Source organism: Dama dama, chromosome 11 (assembly GCF_033118175.1).
Source record: "Dama dama isolate Ldn47 chromosome 11, ASM3311817v1, whole genome shotgun sequence".
In the NCBI taxonomy this organism is placed as follows: domain Eukaryota; kingdom Metazoa; phylum Chordata; class Mammalia; order Artiodactyla; family Cervidae; genus Dama; species Dama dama.
Genome location: NC_083691.1, coordinates 5,630,594 through 5,651,675, shown reverse-complemented (window position 1 = coordinate 5,651,675; position 21,082 = coordinate 5,630,594). Strand labels below are relative to the sequence as shown.

The following is a 21,082-nucleotide window of genomic DNA, read 5'->3' as shown; positions in this document are numbered from 1 at the left end:
GAAGCAAATCGGCTTCTTTCCAACCAGACTGTCTCATGCTTTCAATATGCTAATTGCCTTGTGACTTTCCAACTGAAAGGTATAGTCCAAGATGTTTATATGAATATGTCCCAATACCTTTTTCGGGAGGTGGAGGGGCAGAATTTTGTGAGATTGCACTTCCTGGGCCACAGCTTGGAGGAGGCTGTTGGACACGTTCCTGCACAGAGATGGGACCTCGTCCGCAGAGGGCATGCTCCCGAGGCCCCGCGCCAGCCTGAGATGGCAGAGGAGGGGCTGGGAATGGCCCAGAGCTCGTCCCAGACCTGGGTTCCTTCCCTTCCCTTATTGTAGCTGCACTTGCCACCCATGGGGCTCCCGGGAGGACCAGTGCCACCCCAAGACCGGGCAATGCCCCTGCCGTCCAGGCGTCGAGGGCCAGACCTGTGACCGATGCCAGCTGGGTTTCTTCGGCTTTTCCGTCAAGGGCTGCCGCGGTAAGGAAGCCAGGTCCTTCCCGAGCTGCCCGGAGACGGAGGCTTCTAGGACAGAGGATCAGTGGGGAGATGGCCGAGCAGCAGGAGGGAGACAGATCGAATAAGGGGCAGGTCTTCTTGGAGTAACCTTGGGAATGTAGAGTGAGTCAGCAGAGCACAGGATGCTAGTACTGACCTCCTGAGTGCCTGGGGCCATCAGATCACCTCTCTGGGTCTCACTTATACGTGGACTGCGTGGCGTCCTAAACCTGCCTGGTCCACAGATCCCGGGGACACTGAAATAACTCAGGTTCTTGGTCATCGCCTCCAACCTTCTGGATCAGTCTCCTGGGAACGACCCAGGAATGTACTTGAGCTGCCCACGGGGGTCGGGAGCATCTGGTTGCAGGGCATCTGGGGGTTCTGGTGTGGGGTGGCCATCAGGACACCCAGTGCCATCTGCACACTCCCCCCAGACTGCAGGTGCTCCCCGCTGGGTGCCACCTCACCCCAGTGTCACGAGAACAGCACGTGTGTGTGCAAGCCTGGCTTCATGGGCTACAAGTGTGAGCGCTGCCAGGACAACTTCTTCCTCACGGCCAGCGGCACACAGTGCCAGGAGTGCCCGTCCTGCTACGCCCTGGTGAAGGAGGAGGTGAGTCCTCCCCATGTGGGCCCTGCCCAGGCCGGCTGCACCTTCTGTTCATTTCACGCCCCCAGCGAGCGTCTGCTCTGTGCTGGGCGCCAGGAAGTGCCCACTTATCCTGAGCCCTTGGTCTTTCTGGGACCACCGGCCACCTCCTTCTTGTGCCCACCCAGTCATCTGGCTCAGCTCTCCCCTCTGCCCTGTCTCGGCCCCTGAGTGGGCAAGAGAAAGGCCCTGACCGTGTGTCCTTCCCCACTACCAGGCCGAGGTCTCACACTTACTCACGTTCAGTGAGGATGAGGACTCAGATGGCCCTTCGTGGGGAGGGTCAGAGGGAGGGCGATGCTCCTGCTGGGACACAAGTAGAACCTCAAGGAGGGAGGTGACGTGGAGCAGGTGTCAGGAGCATGACCTCTGGACCCCAGGAGCATGACCCCAGCCCTGTTAGTTGTCATGTGTCCAAACAGGTGACAGCCTTGGTAAGCTTCAGTGGGTCTCTCCGACTCCAAAATGGAGATGGTTCAGACCCGCAACCCCTTTCCTGAAATCAGTGAGGCCAGCTTTTGGAATGATGGATCTGTAGAAAGATAGGATGGTATGTGATGGATATTGGGTACCACTCCCAGCGGTGCCCGGGCCAGCTGCCCTAATCAAGCCCATTGATGCATCTGCAGGAACACGGGTGAATATTCACACCAAGAGGGCAGACAAAGATCACAGGTAGCCTTGTTCAGAATATGCACATCAAGGGGGGAAATAAAGATCACAGGTAGGCTTGTTCTAAATGAGTTCAGGGATTTTTTTTCTTTAAACCTGATTTTGCCATTCTACATGGAATGGAAATCTTTGAGGATTTTCAGAGCATTTTGGACTTCAGAATCAAGGAGAGGGCTTGGGACCTGTATCCCCCACCCCTTAGGGTGGTTACAAGGTGAACATGAGCTGGCACATGGCTGGTGGTCACTCGCACCTGGCTCTTAACGAGTGCTCCATAAATGCATTTGTTGTTCATGTGGTTCAAAGAACGGGACTAGGAGATGGGGCAGAGCACTGTCACTCCGTCTGCAAGGATCACATGTCTGCTCCATGCCAAGTCCTGGGAACATGGCAGGACAGACAGAAATCCTGCTGAGGCTTCCCTTCCCATCCCCCCTCAGCAGGGCAGAGGTGTGATTGGCTGAATGCCAGTAGATGCCATGGGTGTGAGAAGGGAAGGGTCAGCTCCAAGGATGGGGGTGGGTATAGTAGGTTCTCAGAGGTCCAGTGTATCCTTAACTTTGAGGCCTAGATTCAGGTTGGAGAAGGCAACACTTGTGGGGACAGGCAGACCAGGAAGAAACTAGCAGAGGTGTCCAAGCAGGACTTCAGGCCACCAGCCTCACACCCGCTTCCCTCCCTGACCCCTCCAGGCTGCCAAGCTGAAGGCCAGGCTGACCCTGATGGAGGGATGGCTGCAAGGGTCTGACTGCGGCAGGCCCTGGGGACCGCTGGACATTCTACAGGGAGAGGCCCCACGGGGGGACGTCCACCAGGGCCCCCACCTGCTGCAAGGTACAGCGAGAGGGCAGAGTGGGAGACTAGGAGGCCAGGGGAGGGGGCTGGCTGGTCAGATGCCCACCGTGGAGCCCCTCAGTCTGGCCTCAGGATGCTTCGAGGGCTCTGGGCTCACCCCTAGGAGAACTCACTTGCTGGGAGAGCCTGTCTGACTTCCCCAGCTGGGTGAGCCCCTCCAGCCATGCAGTCCTGTCGCCCCACAGACCTCCCTTTCAGTATCCCTTGCCCTGTTGTATTTTGTAGCTTTGTTAAGATCAGTCTCTGACTACAACCTCAGTCCCCATGTCCCCTGCACCACCTAGACTGTGCCGGTAAGCTCAGGGAGGGCAGGAGTTGGGTTCATTCACTGAGTCAGTCACTCAAGGAATGACCATCCAGGCGCTGTCCCAGGTGCTGAAGAGGTAAAGTTCCTGCTGTCTTAACTGTTGGCCATTTTGCTCACTGCTGTATCCCCAGCATCGAAAAGTGAAAGTGAAGTCGCTCAGTCGTGTCCAACTCTTTGTGACCCCATGGACTGCAGCCTACCAGGCTCCTCGGTCCATGGGATTTTCCAGGCAAGAGTACTGGAGTGGGTTGCTATTTCCTTCTCCAGGGGATCTTCCCGACCCAGGGATTGAACCCGGGTCTCCCGCATTGTAGGCAGATGCTTTACCGTCTGAGCCACCAGCATAGAAAATCAATGGTAAATAAGAATCAAGACTGTCATTAAGTCAATGTGAAATTTGGCCCTGGGACACCGATGGGGGCATCAGAAGCCAATTGGCTATTTTGTCAAGGTTTAAGTTCACAAGCACCTGTCCTCCCGCAGCCACCACAGGTGAGCTGAGCACCAGTTTGCCAGACTCACGAAATAGGGAGGTGTCAGATGCTGTGCATTTAAATGTCCACTCTGAGCCATGCTGTGAATTATAGAGCTGACTTCGTGGGGAGGGTTTACTGCTCTTTCGATTCAGGAATCGCTCGCTGTGGCTCTAGAAGGCCTGGCTTCCTTCCAGTCCTTCGTCTGTGGCTCACTTCCTGCGTGGGGGACCTTAGGTCATGATCTGCCATCTCTGGGCCTCAGCCTTTGCATCTGTAAAATGCGGGAGGCTCTTCCTTTGGAGCCAGTGCTCAGGCCTGGTGAGGGAGTCGAGCTGGGCCCAGGAGGAGTGGAGGCCACAGTTGGGGCACCTTGAGGCTGTGGGCTTTACCTTGAAATCTCGACTTCTCTGTGACCCCCGGGCTGGGGGCTTTCTGCAGGGGCCCAGGAAGCCTTCTTGGAGCAGGTGACAGGCCTCGAGGGTGCTGTGAAGGCTGCCCGGGAGCAGCTGCAGGTGCTGGGCAGGAATGCCCACTGTGCCCAGGCTGGAGCAGAGAAGACCTGCGTCCAGCTGGCGGATCTAGCGGCAGCACTGGAGTCCTCGGAAGAGGAGATTCTGCATGCGGCCACCATCCTCGCAGCTCTGGTACCCTAGGGGACCCCGTCCCCGACCCCTCCCCTTGACTGAGCCTGGGGCATGTCCCCGCTTTGGGAGGCTCAGTTTTCTCATCCACAGAATAGCGGGTCACACAGTGGCTCCTCTGCCTATCCGGTGAGATGATGTTTGCAAAGCACGAGGCATATTCCAAGTAGACAGTGACTGCCCAGCCAGTGGCAGGCATCGTTACTGTCGTTTCCAAGCTCTAGGGCTCTGCCCACTGGATGCTGACTTTGCAGCTGGCTCTGAGCATTTATACATTAAGTGGCATGGCCCAATTCTGCCCAATAACTGAGCCAGATACCGCCCTGAACCTTCAGGGACGGGCCGTCGGCTCCCTCCGACTTCCTTCTTTCCTCTAAAGGTGATTCCTCAGGAAAGGCTCGGCCAACCCGCCAGCTGGAGCCAGCTGGCCACAGAGGCGCGTGTCCTCTCCAGGAGGTGAGCCCCCAAGCCCCGGGAGCTTGCTGAGGTCCTGTCCACAGAACCATGAAGGGGGGCCAGCCCTTCCCCCGAGGGCTTCCAGGGTGGGGGCCAGCCCCATAGGCGTCCCCACCCCGAGAAGCTGGAACCATTGAGTACAGGACTGTATGGTGGGGGTGGGCTGTACGAGATGCCCACAGCATCTCTGAGCCCAGAGACGTGGGGGTAGGGGGCGGGTGGAGCTGCTCTATTGAGGTGTAATTCCCACTCCATGCAAGTCAACCATTTAAAATTGAACAGTTCAATGGTGTTCAGTATATTCACAGAATCGTGCTATTATACCATCCCCACAGTCAGTTTTAGAACACTTTCCTCACCGCCTGCCCCCCCCAGAAACAAGTCCCATGCCCATCAGACATCACTCTCCATTCCTCCTCACCCTTCCCAGCCCCTAGTAACCACTCATCTCCTTTCTGTCTCTATAGATTTGCTAACCTGGACATTTCATATACATGGGATCATACACGTGGTCTTTTGCATCTGGCTTCTTTGACTTAGTGTAAATTTTCAAGGCTCACCGTATTGTACCTGATATCAGTACTTCATTCTTTTTTTTACTACCAAGTAGTATTATTCCATTGTTTGAATATGTCACATTTGGTTTATCTGGTCATCTGTTGATGGATATTTGGATTGCTTCATCCTCTGCCTTTAAGGAGCAACTTAAGATCCTAAAGACACAAGCTCTAAAACAATGTGTCCCTTTGGCTGTACTTTGCCAACTGTAGGTCCATTTTATGGATGAGCAAAGAGACTCAGAGAAGTGAAGTGACTTGCCTAAGGTCACCTGATTATAAGTGGTAAAGCCAGATTCAAACCCACGCTGTCTTGACCATTCTTTTCTATGCTGTCTTTATTAGGGTGACCATATAATCTATTGTCCAAACTGAGATTTTATGTGTGATGAAAGGCCCCATTATTCATTTTGCCAGGACAGCAGGCATAAACCCAATGTAACAGGAAGAGGGGCGTGGGTCCTCTTCCCAACAAGTCTTCACTGCCTGTCAGGCACAGAGGGTAAAGGAGCCTGGCCCCCGTGGCTGTACTGTGTGGGATGGTGAGAGTACCACGCAGGGGGTGTGGGTTTGCATCCAAGCCCCCTTCCGTGTGAGCTCCTGCTGATGGTCAGGCGGGTATTTTCACACAGCCACAGGGACACCGCCGCCAAGATTGAGGCCACGGCTCGGAGGGCCCTGCTCGCCTCCAACACCAGCTATGCACTTCTCTGGAGCCTGGTGGAGGGCAGAGCGGCCCTGGAGGCCCAGCAGGAGCTGGAGGACAGGTGAGACCTCCCAGGTGTGGGGAGGAGCCTGGGTTGGCTTCCTGGGGCCCACAGGGCCTGACCAGAGGCCAGTGGTTCCAGAAACGCCTTCCTTCCCTTGAGTCCTGATGGTCCTCGGGGTGGGGTGGGATGCCCGGGGTCTGCTCGGTGGTGAGTTATAGGAACCCACTCATGCCTGGAGGAGGAAATGGCAACCCTCTCCAGTATTCTTGCCTGGGGAGTCCCAGGGACAGAGGAGCCTGGCGGGCTACAGTCCCGGGGGGTGGCAAAGAGTCAGACACGACTGAGCGCACACACTCAGCCTGGGGGTGCAGCTCAGCCTCTGGAGAGAAGGGACGAGAATGTGAAAGAGGAGGGTCCAGGGCAGCACCTCCTCCCCCCACCACACCCCCACAACTTCCCCCCACCCCAGGTCCCTGCGGAGTGCCTCTCAGGCACTAGCTTTCTTCTTGGCCCCTGACTCTCTGCTGAGGAGGGGGTGGCCCTCTCCTATCCCCCTCATTCAGAGGGCCAGCGAAGACCCACCAACGTCTCACTGAGCCCAAGTGGACTTCCTAGATGAGAGACTCTGATTGGCCCAGCTTGAGTCAGGTGGCCCGTCCTGAACCAATCAGTTTGGCTGGGCGAATCACGTGACTCACTCCCAGAGGGCAGGGGCGCTGGTTCTCTAAACAGGGATGAAGGATGGGAGTGACCTCAGGGGGTGGCTTCCCTCATAGCTCAGTCAGTAAAGAATCCGTCTGCAGTGTGGGAGACCCAGGTTCAATCCCTGGGTCAGGAAGATTCCCTGGAGAAGGAAATAGCAACCCATTCCAGTATCCTTGCCTGGAAAAAAATCTCATGGACAGAGGAGCCTGGTGGGCTGCCGTCCATGGGGTTGCAAAGAGTCAGGCATGACTGAGTGACTAACACTTTTTTTCTCAGGGAGTGGTCCACTCCAGCAGTACCCACGGTTAGGGGAGCTGGTGGCGGTGGGGGCGGTGGGGAGCAAGATGTGGACAGCTGGACTGGAAAGCTATCTTAGTTGGTTGCTTATAGCACTTTGGGGAAAAAGGCCCCCAGAGCCATCATGCGACCCAGGGATCTCTCTTTACCTGGAGAGCAGCGTGCCCAAGGTCACCCAAGGGCGTTAGGGCCTGGGCTGCTATCCCTCTGCCAGTGCCAGGCCTTTTCCTCTTGGAGATTCATCCAGAGAAGCCAGACATTCACAGAACGTGTGACTCTCAAGTGGAAACCAAGCGGGAGCCCCTTCAGAAAAGCGTGATTGAATTAAGTGAATGGAGGAACAAGAATACAGTGCTTCTGCAGCCTTTTCATTCATTAGAAAGCTGCCAAGTAGCAGCCAGCTTCTGAGGCCAGCTGCTGGGTGCCCACTCCACAGATGGCGGCTCTGCCCGGGAAGTCACCAGAGCCCTCTTCCATAGGGGCTCCAGTGGGGGAGGCGGGGGCGGCCAGGCCAGCGATCCGGAGGGACAGCCTCCACCCACTCACAGGCCACCCTGCCTCTGTCTCCGCCCAGGTACCAGGAAGTACACGCGGCCCAGAAGGCGCTGGGCACGGCTGTGGCAGAGGCGCTGCCTGAAGCTGAGAGGGTGCTGACCACCGTGCAGCAAGTCAGCGCGGACGCAGCCCTGCACCTGGCCTCACCGGCCGCCCTAGCATCACCGGTCAGCTCGGCTGTCCTTGGAGCTCCACGTGGGGCGGGAAGGGGGGAGAACGTGGCGGCTGGGAAACCAGTGTGGCCCGGGCAGAGGCAGATGACGTGGCTTATTTTTAGCTCGATAGCAGTTGATTAAAAGATAGGGCAACCTCCAATGGCCTGGCAGAGTGCCTGCCTGGCACAGAACTCAGCCAATCTTAGTTATCGAAAATAATATTAAGGCCGAGGTCCCTTCTCCGTCACAGTGGCATTGGCAATGACACCAGACAGACATGGAGTTAAATCCCAGCCCTGCCACTCACGTTCTGTGACCTTGGCCAGGACCTTCCCCTTCTATGCCTCAGTTACTTTGTCGGATGGAGCTCACCCTTTGGGTTATTTCTGGGCTGTATCCATCAGGGGCAGGGAGGGGATTCATGGCTCACCTCTGGATAAATCAGTTCATCAGGACTTCTCAGTAATCCTGAAATCCCAAAACTGGGGAGCTGAACTTAAAAAAAAAAGACTAAACATATAGAAATGCATCTGGGACCCATCCGGTTGGGACTGATGGGCCCCAGGTTAAATGCTCAGGGTCTTTGGTTCTCCCGCTGTGCATAAAAAAGGAAAACACCAGTAGTGACATGTCTGGCCCTGAGCGCTGCCCCAGATACTCCTGAAGTTGTTAGGTAAGAAGCAGTCCCCACAGGACAGTCTGAATTCAGAAGTACAGGTTATTGGTCCTCTCCATTAACACGTTTCCCCTGCCCAGAGTAAAGCTAGACAAAGGGCCAGTTGGGTTGCACTAGATACTGGTTTTCAACCCTCGTATCCTTAAAAGGAGCCCCACCTCAGATACTCAAACATTCCTAGGAATCACTCTGCTTGCCTCAAACAAACAAAACCAGGAAGTTAGTGCTCAGCTAGGATTCATTTCTGCCAGAGAAAAAGAAAACAATCTATTGAGGATGTTTATCTGACTGGCTGTTTCCAGGTATAAGATTATGAGTAATCCTAATCTACCTATAATTGGCGGCTTCCCTTGTAGCTCAGTCAGTAAAGAATCTGCCTGCAATGCAGGAGACCCAGGCTCGATTCCTGGGTTGGAAAGAATCCCCTGGAGAAGGAAATGGCAACCCACTCTAGTATTCTTACCTGGAAAATCCCATGGACAGAGGAGCCTGGTGGGCTACAGTCCACGGGGTCGCAAGAGTCGGACACGACTTAGCGACTAAACCACCACCACCACCTACAATGGACCAACCCGTGTACTTAATTCAGGCTGGAATTTAGAATCAAGTGGGAGGAAATGCAGGTCAGGAAGATCAGCTGAGTTGCCTGAGGCCACGCTTCTAGAAATTGCTGGGACTGGAATCGAGCCTCAAGTGACAGGTTCTCCAGCCTGGCTTCTCTCACGCTGGCTCCTCTGCATCTTGGGGGGTCCATGTGCAGCCTGACCCACCCTGTCTCTGCCCCTGGGCTTCTCCCATCCTGCCCCTTGGACCTTTCTTGCCTGAGCCCTCTGTCTCCCGGCAGCCTCAGAAGTCCCAGGCCGAGGCCGTGGGCCTGAAGGGTCAGACGCTGGAGAAGACGGTCACATCGAGAGAGCGCATGGTGACCGAGGCTGCCCGGTCCCTGCAGGCCACCGCCCAGGCCGTGCTGCAGGAGATGGAGCCCCTCACACAGGTGGGCTCTCATCCTTTGAGGCAGCACCTGGAGGAAGTTGGGGCTGCCCCAGGGGTGATCTGGGGTCCGGGGCTGCAGGGAGGGAGGGGCAAAGACCAGAGCAGTTCTTTCTGCCCCTCCAGTGCCTCCCCCCCAAAACTCCAGACAGCCTCAGTTAGCATCTGCCAAGGCAGAGGGTCCTGACCGCATGAGGAGGAGTTAAGGGGTGAGAGGAGGCAGGATGGCTAGACAGACAGAGTACCAGCAGCAGCCAGGGCGGCACCTCCCACCCTACGCGGTATTAATTACATCTGGGAGGAGTCTCATTCATTCAGTCTTGAATTTGTTAGTTCACTTGCCAGGTATTTTAGTGAACACCTACATCACTCCAGCGCTCAACCCCACAGTTGCCAGCCCAGACTCGGAGGCAGTGCTAAGTAATCAAGGAATTCAAGAATTATGGGGTGAATTTAGCCCAACCCAGTGGTTTCCAACCTATTAAAGTATAAGCACCCCTTCAAGTGGTTTTTTTTTCAACTTTTCATCTGAAAATAATTTTAGACTTAGGAAAAAAGTTGTGAAGAAAGTACAAAGAATTCCCCTATACCCTTCACACAGATTCCCCTTCTGTTAACATTTTACCTAACCACCTTATAAAGATCAGAGTAAGGAAAGCAGCATGATAGTTACACAATGAGCCTGATCTACAGACTTTATTCAAATCCATCATCCACTTATCCCAGCAGTGGCTTATCCCACAGACATCTTTATTGTCCTTTTAAAAACAAGGCTCGGGAGAGAAGCTTGCTGCCAACATCGGAAGAGCTGGGCCTTGTGCCTGTCACACGCTGGGCGAGCTTCGCTGTGTTAGGATCTCCTGGGGTGGTACTCGTTGACCTAGTCCATCCCCCTGGTCCAGGAAGCAGATGAGACCACAGCAGGGTCAGGACCAGACCCCAATGTGCAGTGATTGGCCCCAGCACAGTGCCTTCCACCTTCCTCTCCCAGGAACGCCTCTGCCAGGCATTTGGAATAAGACTTAAGACATGAGGGCTCCCTGGGCAGCATCTGGTAGCTCTTCAAACCCACATGATTGATTGATTGATTGATTGACCGAAATTCATGTAACGTAAAATTACCCCGCTCCTTTTTTTTGGCCAGGCCATGCAGCATGCAGGATCTTAGTTCCTTTACCAGGGACTGAACCTGTGACCCCTGAGATGGAAAGGTGGAGTCCTAACAACTGAACCACCAGGAAATTTCCTAAAACTACCCGTTTTAAAGTGTACGACACAGTGGCATTTAGCACACTCACCAAGTTGTGCAGCCATCACCTCTCAGTTCTGAAACACTCATCACCCCAGAAGGAAACCCCCGAAGGGAAAGCTTATACCCATTAAGCAGTCACTCCTCAGCCTTCCCTCCCCCAGCCCCTGGCAACCACCAATCTGCTTTCTGTCTGTAGATTTCCCAATCTGGACGTTTCATACAATTGGAATCATGTGATATGTGCCTCTTTGTGTCTGGCTGCTTTCACTTACATAGTATTGTCCAGATTCATCCACGTTATGGTATATATCAGCACTTCATTCTTTTTCATGGCTGAATAATGTTCTACCATGTGGATACACCACATTTTATGTATCCATTCATCCATCAGATCCATTTTCTTTTGAGGATCCAGCCTTACTTATTTAGTGGTGGGCTTCCTTGGTGATTCAGTCAGTAAAGAATCCATCTGCAATGCAGGAGACCTGGGTTCGATCCCCTGGAGGAGGAAATAGCAACCGACTCCGGTATTCTTGCCTGGGAAATCCAATGGACAAAGGAGCCTGGTGGGCAACAGTCCATGGGGTCGCAAAGAGCCAGACATGACTCTTAGCGACTAAACCACTACCATCACCTTATTTAGTGACAGTGGGGAAGAAACTAATTTCCTAGGAGTAAAAGTTGTATAAGAAACAGATTCTCCATTTCACATCCTCTTGCTGAGATACAGCAGCATTCTGAAAAGAAACTTTCAGTCATCCATCTTTCTTTTAGTTCTTAGGTTCCAGTGTTCCTCTAAGATATTGTGGGACAGATAAACTCTTGGGAGAGACAGTCAAAGTTTAATATTGGAAGAGTAAGACAAATCAGGTGGTCCTGGTAAACAGCATAATTCAGTGTCCGTTTTGGTGCCCTTTGGGGACCTTGTATATGTGGGTTTGGTGCCCACCTGACCCGGCTCTGCCCAGCACACCTCCAGCACCATCTGTTCAACCTCTCCCGTCTCTCTCCAGCTGCACCAGGAAGCCAGAGCTGCCCTGACCCGAGCTTCCTCGTCCGTCCAGGCTGCCACGGTGACTGTCACGGGAGCCAGGACTCTGCTGGCTGACCTGGAAGGTATGTGTGCCCTGCTTAGCCCCAGGCTCATCAATGCACAAATGCGCATGGCAGACACCAGGGATCGGGCCTCACCCTGGGCAGGCCTGGCTGCAGGGGCCAGAGGTCCAGTCACGTGAGCATGAGCCAAAGACACCGTTCCCTCTGCCTCTCAGGACCTCCCTTTCCTGTCGTTGCCTGTCCCTCCCCATCTCACATACCACTCATACCACTGACCCGATGCTTGCCCACATGGCCATCCGTCATCAGACCGCACACACAACCCCTCAAGAGCAGACAGGAAGAGAATCTGATGCCATCAGCTGTCCATCCCTGATCCAGGCCACTCTGGCTCGGGGTCCTGTTCCTGGTACAGAAATGGCTGTCCTGGTCCAACGTCCACTGGGGCTATGGGAAGGGGTGCGGTGTTTCTCTTTAGAAGGGGACATGGGTTGATGCCACTCCAAGTCTCTCTTGAACTTTAGGAAAATGAGGCCAAGAGCCCCCATTTTACAGATGGGTAGACCAAGAAAGGAAATTCTGCTAAATGAAATGTAGAACAGCACTTAGCCTGTAACTGTTCTGCCAAGAGAGGGTTTGTGTTCATATAAGTTTAAGAAATGGGACATGCTATAGATCTCTCTGAGGCCTTGCAGTGCACACCTCAGAATACTAAAGGCTCTGAGAAATCCTGCAATAGAGAAACCAGGTTCACTTTTTTTTGGCATGCCTCCACAAGGCATGCAAGATAGTTCCCCCACCAGAGATTGAAACTGTGCCCCCTGCAGTGGAAGTGCAGATCCTTAACCACCAGACCGCCAGGGAAGTCCCCCGGGTTCACTTCATATAAACTTAGTTGACATTATCCCATAGCATTTATCGACACCCTTTAGAATTAGGACTCCCCAGCGTGCCCTTTAAGAAACACCAGTTTTGTGTACAAGAAGCAAAATAGACCTAACTTTTGGATTATTCTCATAGAATGATTATGTACTACTATGTCCTTGAAAATTAGAAGGTTTGATTCTTTTTGAAATTTTACTTTGTCTACCATGTGGGGCAGCCCAGAATGAGATGGTCAGATGGTTAGATAGTATCACCCACTCAATGTACATGAATTTGAGTGAGCAAGCTCCAGGAGATAGTGGAGAACAGAGGAACCTGCTGTAGTCCATGGGGTTACGAAGAGTCGGACACAACTTAGCGACTGAACAACAACTATAATCAGTACTCCTTAGGATAAATTTCCCTTAGAATTTGATCTGAAAGGAAAGGGGAAAGTCTTTCTTTCTTTATGGAGAGACACTACCTTTTATTAGATAATAAAATCCATGTGAACTGTAGAATTTCCCCTTTTGTCTTGGCTGCTAGGAGGCTAACTGGTAAACAGAACATCTGGCCCTGCACTGTCCCGGCCCTAATTTTCTGGCCCGTCTCACTCCTCCTCGTCCTCCGAGTTGCCTCCGGCCCTTGTTTTTTCACTTTAGTGGTCCAGTTGCTCTATCATGATAAGCTGCCTCAAAGCCCCAGTAGAAATGTGTGGTCCATAAAAACAAAGAACTGAATGGATCTTTCTATATACTGGGCTGTGGCTCCCATCTCCACTGGCCCAGGCATTGACGGCCATGTAATCCTGTGACTTGTGAGTGGAGTTGGCCCAAAAGTCCATTCAAGTTTTTCCATAAGATGTTCCATAACCCAAACAAGAGTTTCCCAGCTGGCTCAGTGGAACAGAATCCGCCTACCAATGCAGGAGACACAAGAGACTTGGGTTTGATCCCTGGGTCGGGAAGATCCCCTGGAGGAGAAAATGGCAACCCACTCCAGTATTCTTGCCTTGGAAATTCCATGGACAGAGGAGCCTGGCAGGGTACAGTTCAGGGGGGTCACAGAGTCAGACAAGACTGAGCACGCACTCACGCAACCCAACTTTTTGGCCAATCCAATATCATACTATCACATGAATCTTTACACTCACAGAGCAATATGTCTCATCTATGTTTTTTCTGGGTGATCCTGCCAAGTAACACACACAGATCTTGTGTGTCTCATTCCTCTGCTCACATTGTCCAAGGGTCTGGGGATGGTCAGCTTCTGGTGGTGACCTCTTGTTGGGCTCTTCAGGCGTGAGCCCAGCCCTCCTGACACAGCCTTGGCTGGGTTTACAGGAATGAAGCCAAGGTTTCCTCGGCCTAAGGACCAGGCCGCGCTGAGGAGGAAGGCGGCCATCGTCCAGGACAGGATCCTTGCAGACTCAAGAAAGAAGACCAAGCAGGCAGAGAGGGTGCTGGGAGATGCGGCTTCTGTCTCCTCCAAGGCCAAGAAGAAGGGCAGGGAAGCCGAGCTGCTGGCCCAGGACAGTGCCAAGGTCAAGGCCAGGGACGTGACCCCTGGGGCATCCCTGTCTTCTGGGCCTGGGGGAGGACTAGCATAGAGGTGCCCTTCTGTGGGGCACCTGCCCTCACACATTTGCCACCTTCTGTGTGCAATGCTGAGTACTCTGCACTCACCAGGGGCTCACAGGCGCTGAGCTCTGGAGCTTCACACGGGTGACCCTGTAGATTTCGCATGAAATAGATGTCAATGCAGTCCCCATGGGACAGGTGGGGGATTCACAGGAGCAGGATTCACACCTCGGTCTGTTGGGTGCTACTCCCTAAACCTCTCGGCTTTTCTTGTTTAATTGGGGCCAAATCTGAATCGATGTGAGTCTCCCCAGCACCATCACTGGCTTTGTTGCTTGGCTCCCAAGTGAACTGCCTTTATTTTTTCAAGTGTATTCTTTTTAAAAGATTAATTAACCTGACTGAGTGCGTTCTCAGTTGCGGCATTCGGAGTCTTTCGTTGCAGTGCACAGACTCTGTAGTTGTGGCGCTCAGGCTTCAGTAGTCGTGATTCGTGGACTTATTTGCTCTGAGGCCTATGGGATCTGTTTCCTGACCAAGGATCAAACCCATGTCCCCTGTATTGCAAGGCAGATTCTTAACCACTGGACCACCAGGGAAGTCCCCTAAACTGCCTTTACAGCTGCCTAGAGAAAGTGTTAGATTTGCAGGAGCCCCCCAGGCTTGGTTTCTGGTCCTGTCGTTTTGATTTCGGCCAACTCCTCTCCTCTGCAGCTCTGTACCCCATCTGTAAAATAGCTGGAGTTTCTCCTCAGAGGAGAGATGGGTAGGGTCCAGCGACCTGCACTGTGCCAGCATCTGGTACATACCTGTTGAATGAATAAATGAATGAATGAACAAACAAATAAATGATCGTGAAGTGACGAAGTGAAGTGATGACCCCTTGGCATGATGATCATTAATATCCTTTACCTCTGTAAGGACTCTCTTGGGGACTTTGCTGGCAGTCCAGTGGTTAGGACTTCACTTTCCAATACAGAGGGTGGGAGGTTCAGTCCCTGGATGGGGGGCTAAGATCCCACATGCCTCGCAGCCAAAATAGAAAAAAAAAAAACACCCATAAAATAGAAGCAATATTGTAGTACATTTAGTAAAGACTTCAAAAAATGATCCACATTAAAAAAAAAAAAAAACTTAAAAAAGGAAAAGAAGGACTCCTTCCACTCACCCTCCCCTCTCTGCTGCTGCCCACTCACAGCTCGCCAAGGCCTTGCTGAGGGCGGGGAAGCAGGAACACCGCCGGGCTAGCCAGCTCTCCAGACAGACGCGGGCGACCCTCCGACTGGCCTCCCGGCAGCTGCTGGCCTCAGAAGCGCACAGACAGGAGCTGGAGGCGGCTGAGCGGGTACGAGACCCCCCTCCTTTTCCTCCTGGTCCCGGGAACCAGCTGGGAGCCGCTCAAGCTTTTCCTCTCCCTCTGACCCCCCTAAAGGATGGTGCTGGGCTGAGCCAAATGGAACGGCAGATCCGGGAGTCACGCATCTCCCTGGAGAAGGACATCAAAGTCTTGTCGGAGCTGCTCACCAGGCTGGGTAAGGAGACCCCAAGGCCGGGCCCTGGTCCCCGGGGTCCCTGGCACACCTCTGGGATCTTTCTGTGAGGTCCAGTCCAGGGGAAGGTTGTCTCCTCCTATCCATTGCTTCCCCCATCCTGAGCCTTGTGATCAATTGCAAGCACTTGTAACTGCTCCAGGCCCCCTCACATAAGGCAGGGTTGGGGTCTAGAAACAAGCTCACTTTGTGCCTCCACGGGCTGCTAGTCAGGAGGGGGGAACACTCACTACCTGCACAACACCTGTAGGCACCAGATGACTGGATCCGCCCTCAGCGGTTGAGGATTTCAGAGAAGAAGAGAGAAGGTCACAGGAGCAAGCGTGGCACTGGGGACTCCGTGCTGGCTTGGGATCAGATAGACCAGGATTCAAGTCTGGCACTTTGCCTTCCTGGGCTGTGAGAGCTTGGGAAAATCACTCACCCTCTCTGAGCCTCAGTCACCCAATCTGTGAAATGGGGTCACAGTGGGTACTTTACAGAGTGCTCGCCACACTGTGTGGTGTGTGCATGCCTGTGTGCTCAGTCGCTTCTATCGTGTCCAGCTCTTTGTGACCCCGTGGACTGTGTTCCGCCAGGCTCCTCTGTCTTACATCTCTTACATCTCCTACATTGGCAGGCGGAACCCTGCTAGTGCCACCTGGGAAGTGGGATGAGTCAGTAAATCATGAAGGGGACAGCCCCCAAGACGTGGAGCCCTCGAGCAGGGGTGAGGGGCTCAACTGCCTAATAGCAGTTAGGCTGAAGTGCTAAACTTCAGTGAACTTCAGGGAAGCAGTGGCTTCGCTGGTAGCTCAGTTGGTAAAGAATCTGCCTGCAATGCAGGAGACCCCGGTTCAACTCCTGGGTTGGGAAGATCCTCTGGAGGAGGGATAAGCTACCCATTCCAGTATTCTTGGGCTTCCCTTGTGACTCAGCTGGTAAAGAATCCACCTGCAATACAGGAGACCTGGGTTTGATCCCTGGGTTGGGAAGATCCCCTGGAGAAGGGAAAGGCTACCTACTCCAGTATTCTGGCCTGGAGAATTCCTTGGACTACAGTCCATGGGGTCACAAAGAGTCGGACATGACTGAGCAACTTTCACTACTGAAGTGAACAGCATGCCATTTTAAAACACACAAAACATTAAATTTGCCATTTTAACCAGTTTTCAGCATACATTTCAATGGCGTTAGGTACAACATTCACCTTATCATGTGGCCCATCACCACCACCCATCTCCAGAACTTTTTCATCATCCCAAGATGAAGCCTGTCCACATTATACACAAAGCCCACTCCCCCACCCCCAGCCCCTGGCAACCCCCGTTCTACCGTCTGTTTCTGTGAATTTGGCATTATAGGCACCTCACCTAAGTGGGTGTGTCCTCTTGTGACTGGTCTATTTCACCAGGGTGATATCCTCAAGGTTTGTCCATGGGATAGCATGCATTTCAATTCTCACTGTCAATAAGACAAGGGGAAATCAGCATGTTCTGCATTTTGCCTGGACACCAGGCCCCCACTCAGCTATTTGCACACACGATCGGATCTCATTCCAGCCTCTCCAGCCATGGATCCTGACGCTCTTGCTGTTCTGCAGATGAGGAAACTGAAGCACAGGGAATTTAAATAATGTTCCCGGGGTCCCACAGCCAGTCAGTGGGGAGGCTGTGGGTCACGCTCAGGTCTGACTTGATTCAGAATGTGTCCACTTGCAGCCACGAGTCTACACCCACAAGAACTCGGTACACTGGATGTGATCCAGCCCAGCCTGAATCAAACACTCTGTGTGGGTAAAACCATTCTCACCATTGTTACCATTCACTCATTCATGCTGGCACTGGGATTGACCTGGAGGGGCAGGAGTGACCACGCACACCTAGACCCTGTCCCCACCCCAGGAGACCCAGATGGGCAGGCAGAATGGAGGCTATAAGCTCCTCCGAGAGAGAGGCCGTTTGGACTTTCCCATGAATGGTGGGGCCTCTGCCGGTCTTTACTGGGAGCATCTTCCCTCTGCCTAGTCCCGCCCCGGGCTCAGCTCCTGCAGCTGCCTGCCCTCCAACCCAGCCTTCATGGCCCAGGAGACTCAGGGCCATGGGAGCCTGTGGGGTCCTGTGGGATTCAAAGCCATTTAGAGGACTTCCCTTATGGTGGTCCAGTGACTTATGACTGTGCGCTCCCAATGCAGGGGGCCCGAGTTCGATCCCTGGTCAGGGGACTGGATCCCACAGGCTGCAACCAAGGGTTTGTGTGGCCTCAACTAAAGATCCTGCATGCCGAAACAAGGACTGAAAATCCCATGTGCCACAACTAAGACCGGGCACAGCCTGATTAGTTAATTTTTAAAATGCTGTTTAGAATTTGTTTCCTTGTCCCCACCACCCTCCCGCCTGGCCCAGCTGTCTGTCACCTTAATGACAAGCTGACAAAGCCCAGGCAGGGGAGACAGCTGGGGGATTCCATGCCGCCGTCATCACCAAGTTCATAGGTGAGCACCTGGCCCCACCCTCCTCGTGTCACACTTGGAGAGGCTCCAGGGGAAGTCCTTCACCCCAAGCAGCAGAGCTAATCCAGGCCCCAGGGCCAGGACTAGACCCCCGCTGCCCGCTTCCCAGGCCTGCAGCCCCTCCTGTTTCACCTCGCCCCCCATTCTCATGCCGGAGACCTTTCTTTTCACCCAGTGTCCGTGCATCCTGGGTGAAATCCATCCATAAGCGTGTGCTCTCAGCGAATTGACAGCATGTGGGAACCAGCAGACACGTGGGGACCTCTCTCTCACACATGCTGCTTTGTAGATGAGGAAACTGGGCCTCAGGACTCACCCAAGGCCTTCTCTTCTTCAACAGTAATAGTAATACCAGTACCAAAGCTTAACAGCTTCCCCATGCCACCCGAAGGAAACTTCCAAGGTTGGCATATAAGCTTCAGTCAGTCAATTCAGTCACTCAGTTGTGTCCAACTCTTTGTGACCCCATGAACTGCAGCACACCAGGCCTCCCTGTCCATCACCAATTCCCGGAGTTTACCCAAACTCATGTCCATTGAGTTGGTGATGCCATCCAACCATCTCATCCTCTGTCGTCCCCTTTTCCTCCTGCCCTCAACCTTTCCCAACATCAGGGTCTTTTCAAATGAGTCAGCTCTTCGCATCAGGTGGCCAAAGTGTTGGAGTTTCAGCTTCAACATCAGTCCTTCCAATGAATATTCAGGACTGATCTCCTTTAGGATGGACTGGTTGGATCTCCTTGCAGTCCAAGGGACTCTCAAGAGTCTTCTCCAACACCACAGTTCAAAAGCATCAATTCTTCTGCGCTCAGCTTTCTAAGCACATAAGCTTAGTGGGGTACAAACCCAGGCCAGGCCCTCACCTACCTCACCACGCTGCCCTCTTGATCTCTTGCTTTCCTGGTAGATGGTGAGCAGTTGGGATCCTGGAAATTTGGGGTTGGGGGAGGGCCCTCCAGGGGCGGGGAGCCAGCCCCTCCCTGAATCTTGTCTGTGCTCCTCTGTCCAGGGTCGCTAGACACCCATAGAGCCCCAGCCAGGGCCCTGAACGAGACCCAGCGGGCACTGGAGCGTCTGAGGCTGCAGCTGGGTTCCCCGGGGGCCCTGCAGGGGAAACTGAGGCTCTTGGAGCAGGAGTCCAAGCTGCAGGAGCTGCAGATCCAGAGCTTCGAGAGCGACCTCGCGGAGATCCGTGCCGACAAGCAGAATTTGGAGGCCATCCTGCACAGCCTGCCCGGGAGCTGTGCCAGCTGGCAGTGAGGGCCACCGGACCCCGAGGTGCCCCCAGATCCCGGGGTGCACCCCCACTCCGGCCCAGGGCCTGCACACCCCAGCAGGTGCGCCGTGCAAAGACACCCACCAGAGCCTGCTGCCTCGCACCCTCCTGAGTCCGTGCTCACACCCCCTCCCCTCCGGCAGGAGTGAGTGTGCATTCAGAGCTCACCCAGGCAGCGACAGTGTGCACACCCCCAACAGCATGCCCTCCCATGCCGTACATGCATGCACGCGCACAAGCACATGTGGGCTTCTGCGAGTGTGCGCAGTGTGCACATGAACTAGTCCATCCGTGTGTTGCACCCCCGCTGGACTCTGAACACCCTGTGACACTGACAATCCCGCGCAGGGTTGGTACCCAGGAGGCTGAGTCAGGGGCCATCTGCAGAGATCCAGGGCAGGGTCAACCAGAGCCCCCAGCTCCAGACCTGCCCTCTGTCCTGCAGCAGCCCCCCCCACAACCTATCTGTCATCCACCACAAACACCCAGCAGCTCTGCCCAGCCAAGGGACCACGCAGGTCAAGAGACACAAGATGCTAAGGCTTCTCGGCAGAGGAAGCTGAGGCCCAGGGCTCCTGGGGCCCCGGGGCAGCCTGCTTGCTCAGCCAGCCGGGGCGTGGCCCGCCCCGGGAAGGGGCCTCCTCATTGGCTTCAAGGAATGCTTCCTTCTCAAGATCCTGGGACTGGTTCGCACTCACTGAAGGAACCGCCCGCCCTGGGCCCGCGGCCCCTTTTAGGGTCATGACCTTTTAAAGGGTCATGGCTGTCCAAAGAGCTGGGTCTCATGGCCTGAGAGGGCCTGGGTTTTGGAGCGCTTTGTGACCCTGCCAACCCTGGTTGGCCTTTGACCGATCGATACTTCCCAAACTGGCCCCACAGCCCTGCGGCCCCACCTGCCACAAAGCAGGCCCCGGTGGGCACTGGACAGGGAGGTCTGGCTGCCTTTCTACCCTGTCATGCTGGGGAATCCCCATGAAGGAGGCCCCCTGCTGACCTCTGCGCAGGAGTCTCGGCATCTCCTCCTGGCTCTCCTCCCCTTCCCCGGGCCCTCTTCCAGCAGATGGCAGGGCCCTGGCACTGGGAGGGTGGGTGCCTGGTGCTGGGAGGAGCCTAGCCCCTTCCCAATGCCCTCCCTGCCTCCCCCACCCCCAGCAGGGGCGACAGGCTCAGACCGACTCTGTTTAACCAATCCTGTTTAACGTGGCAATAAAGGACTCCTCTACCAGCTGGTGGTGTGCCTCTGGTCCAGCAGGGGCCTGGGCTGTGGGTGCCCACTCCTAGCACCCAGTGAGTGGGTGGCAGCATGTTTGGTGACGCCTCTCGGCCTACGCGAGGGGCTAGGCCGATGGCAGAGCTGAGACCACCAGCTTTGCCAGTGTCTTCCCACGGCGGGGACTCCGCAGGGGTCCTGCGACCCCAGCCGTCCGCCCTCTCCTCTCTGCTCCAAGGGGCTTATTAGACAAAGTCTCAGGGCTGGGAGGGGGTTTCTCTGGTGGCTCAGACTAAAAAAAATCTTGTGATGCGCGAGACCCAGCTTTGATCTCTGGCTCAGGAAGATGCCCTGGAAAAGGGCATGGCTACCCCCTCCAGCATCCTTGCCTGGAGAATTCCACAGTCAGGGGAGCCTGGCGGGTTACAGTCCATGGGGTCAGACACCGCTGAGTGATTAACACTTTCACACTTTCACAGGGGCTGGGGGAGTGTGAGGGGTGGGGTGCAGAGAGCTTCTCAGCTGACCCCAGACTCAGGCTGGAGACACTGAGGCAGGAAAGGAACTCAACACCAGTGTCCAGCGGCGCAGGAAGGCTGAGGGAGG

At 54.4% G+C, this 21,082-nt stretch overlaps 1 protein-coding gene across 1 annotated transcript in view; it reads left to right on the top strand.

Moving 5' to 3' along the window:
* The window catches only part of LAMC3 (laminin subunit gamma 3), a 69,090-nt gene extending 48,614 nt beyond the window's left edge, over nt 1-20,476 (top strand). Inside the window, exons 17-29 of the mRNA XM_061156071.1 lie at nt 334-476; nt 932-1,110; nt 2,511-2,652; nt 3,895-4,100; nt 4,477-4,553; nt 5,743-5,877; nt 7,397-7,544; nt 9,053-9,202; nt 11,464-11,566; nt 13,714-13,913; nt 15,149-15,295; nt 15,383-15,482; nt 19,000-20,476. Coding sequence (XP_061012054.1) covers nt 334-476; nt 932-1,110; nt 2,511-2,652; nt 3,895-4,100; nt 4,477-4,553; nt 5,743-5,877; nt 7,397-7,544; nt 9,053-9,202; nt 11,464-11,566; nt 13,714-13,913; nt 15,149-15,295; nt 15,383-15,482; nt 19,000-19,250 — 1,981 coding nt within the window. The 3' untranslated portion in view covers nt 19,251-20,476. The remainder of the gene's footprint in view (nt 1-333; nt 477-931; nt 1,111-2,510; nt 2,653-3,894; nt 4,101-4,476; nt 4,554-5,742; nt 5,878-7,396; nt 7,545-9,052; nt 9,203-11,463; nt 11,567-13,713; nt 13,914-15,148; nt 15,296-15,382; nt 15,483-18,999) is intronic.
* The last annotated feature ends 606 nt before the right edge of the window (nt 20,477-21,082 follow it).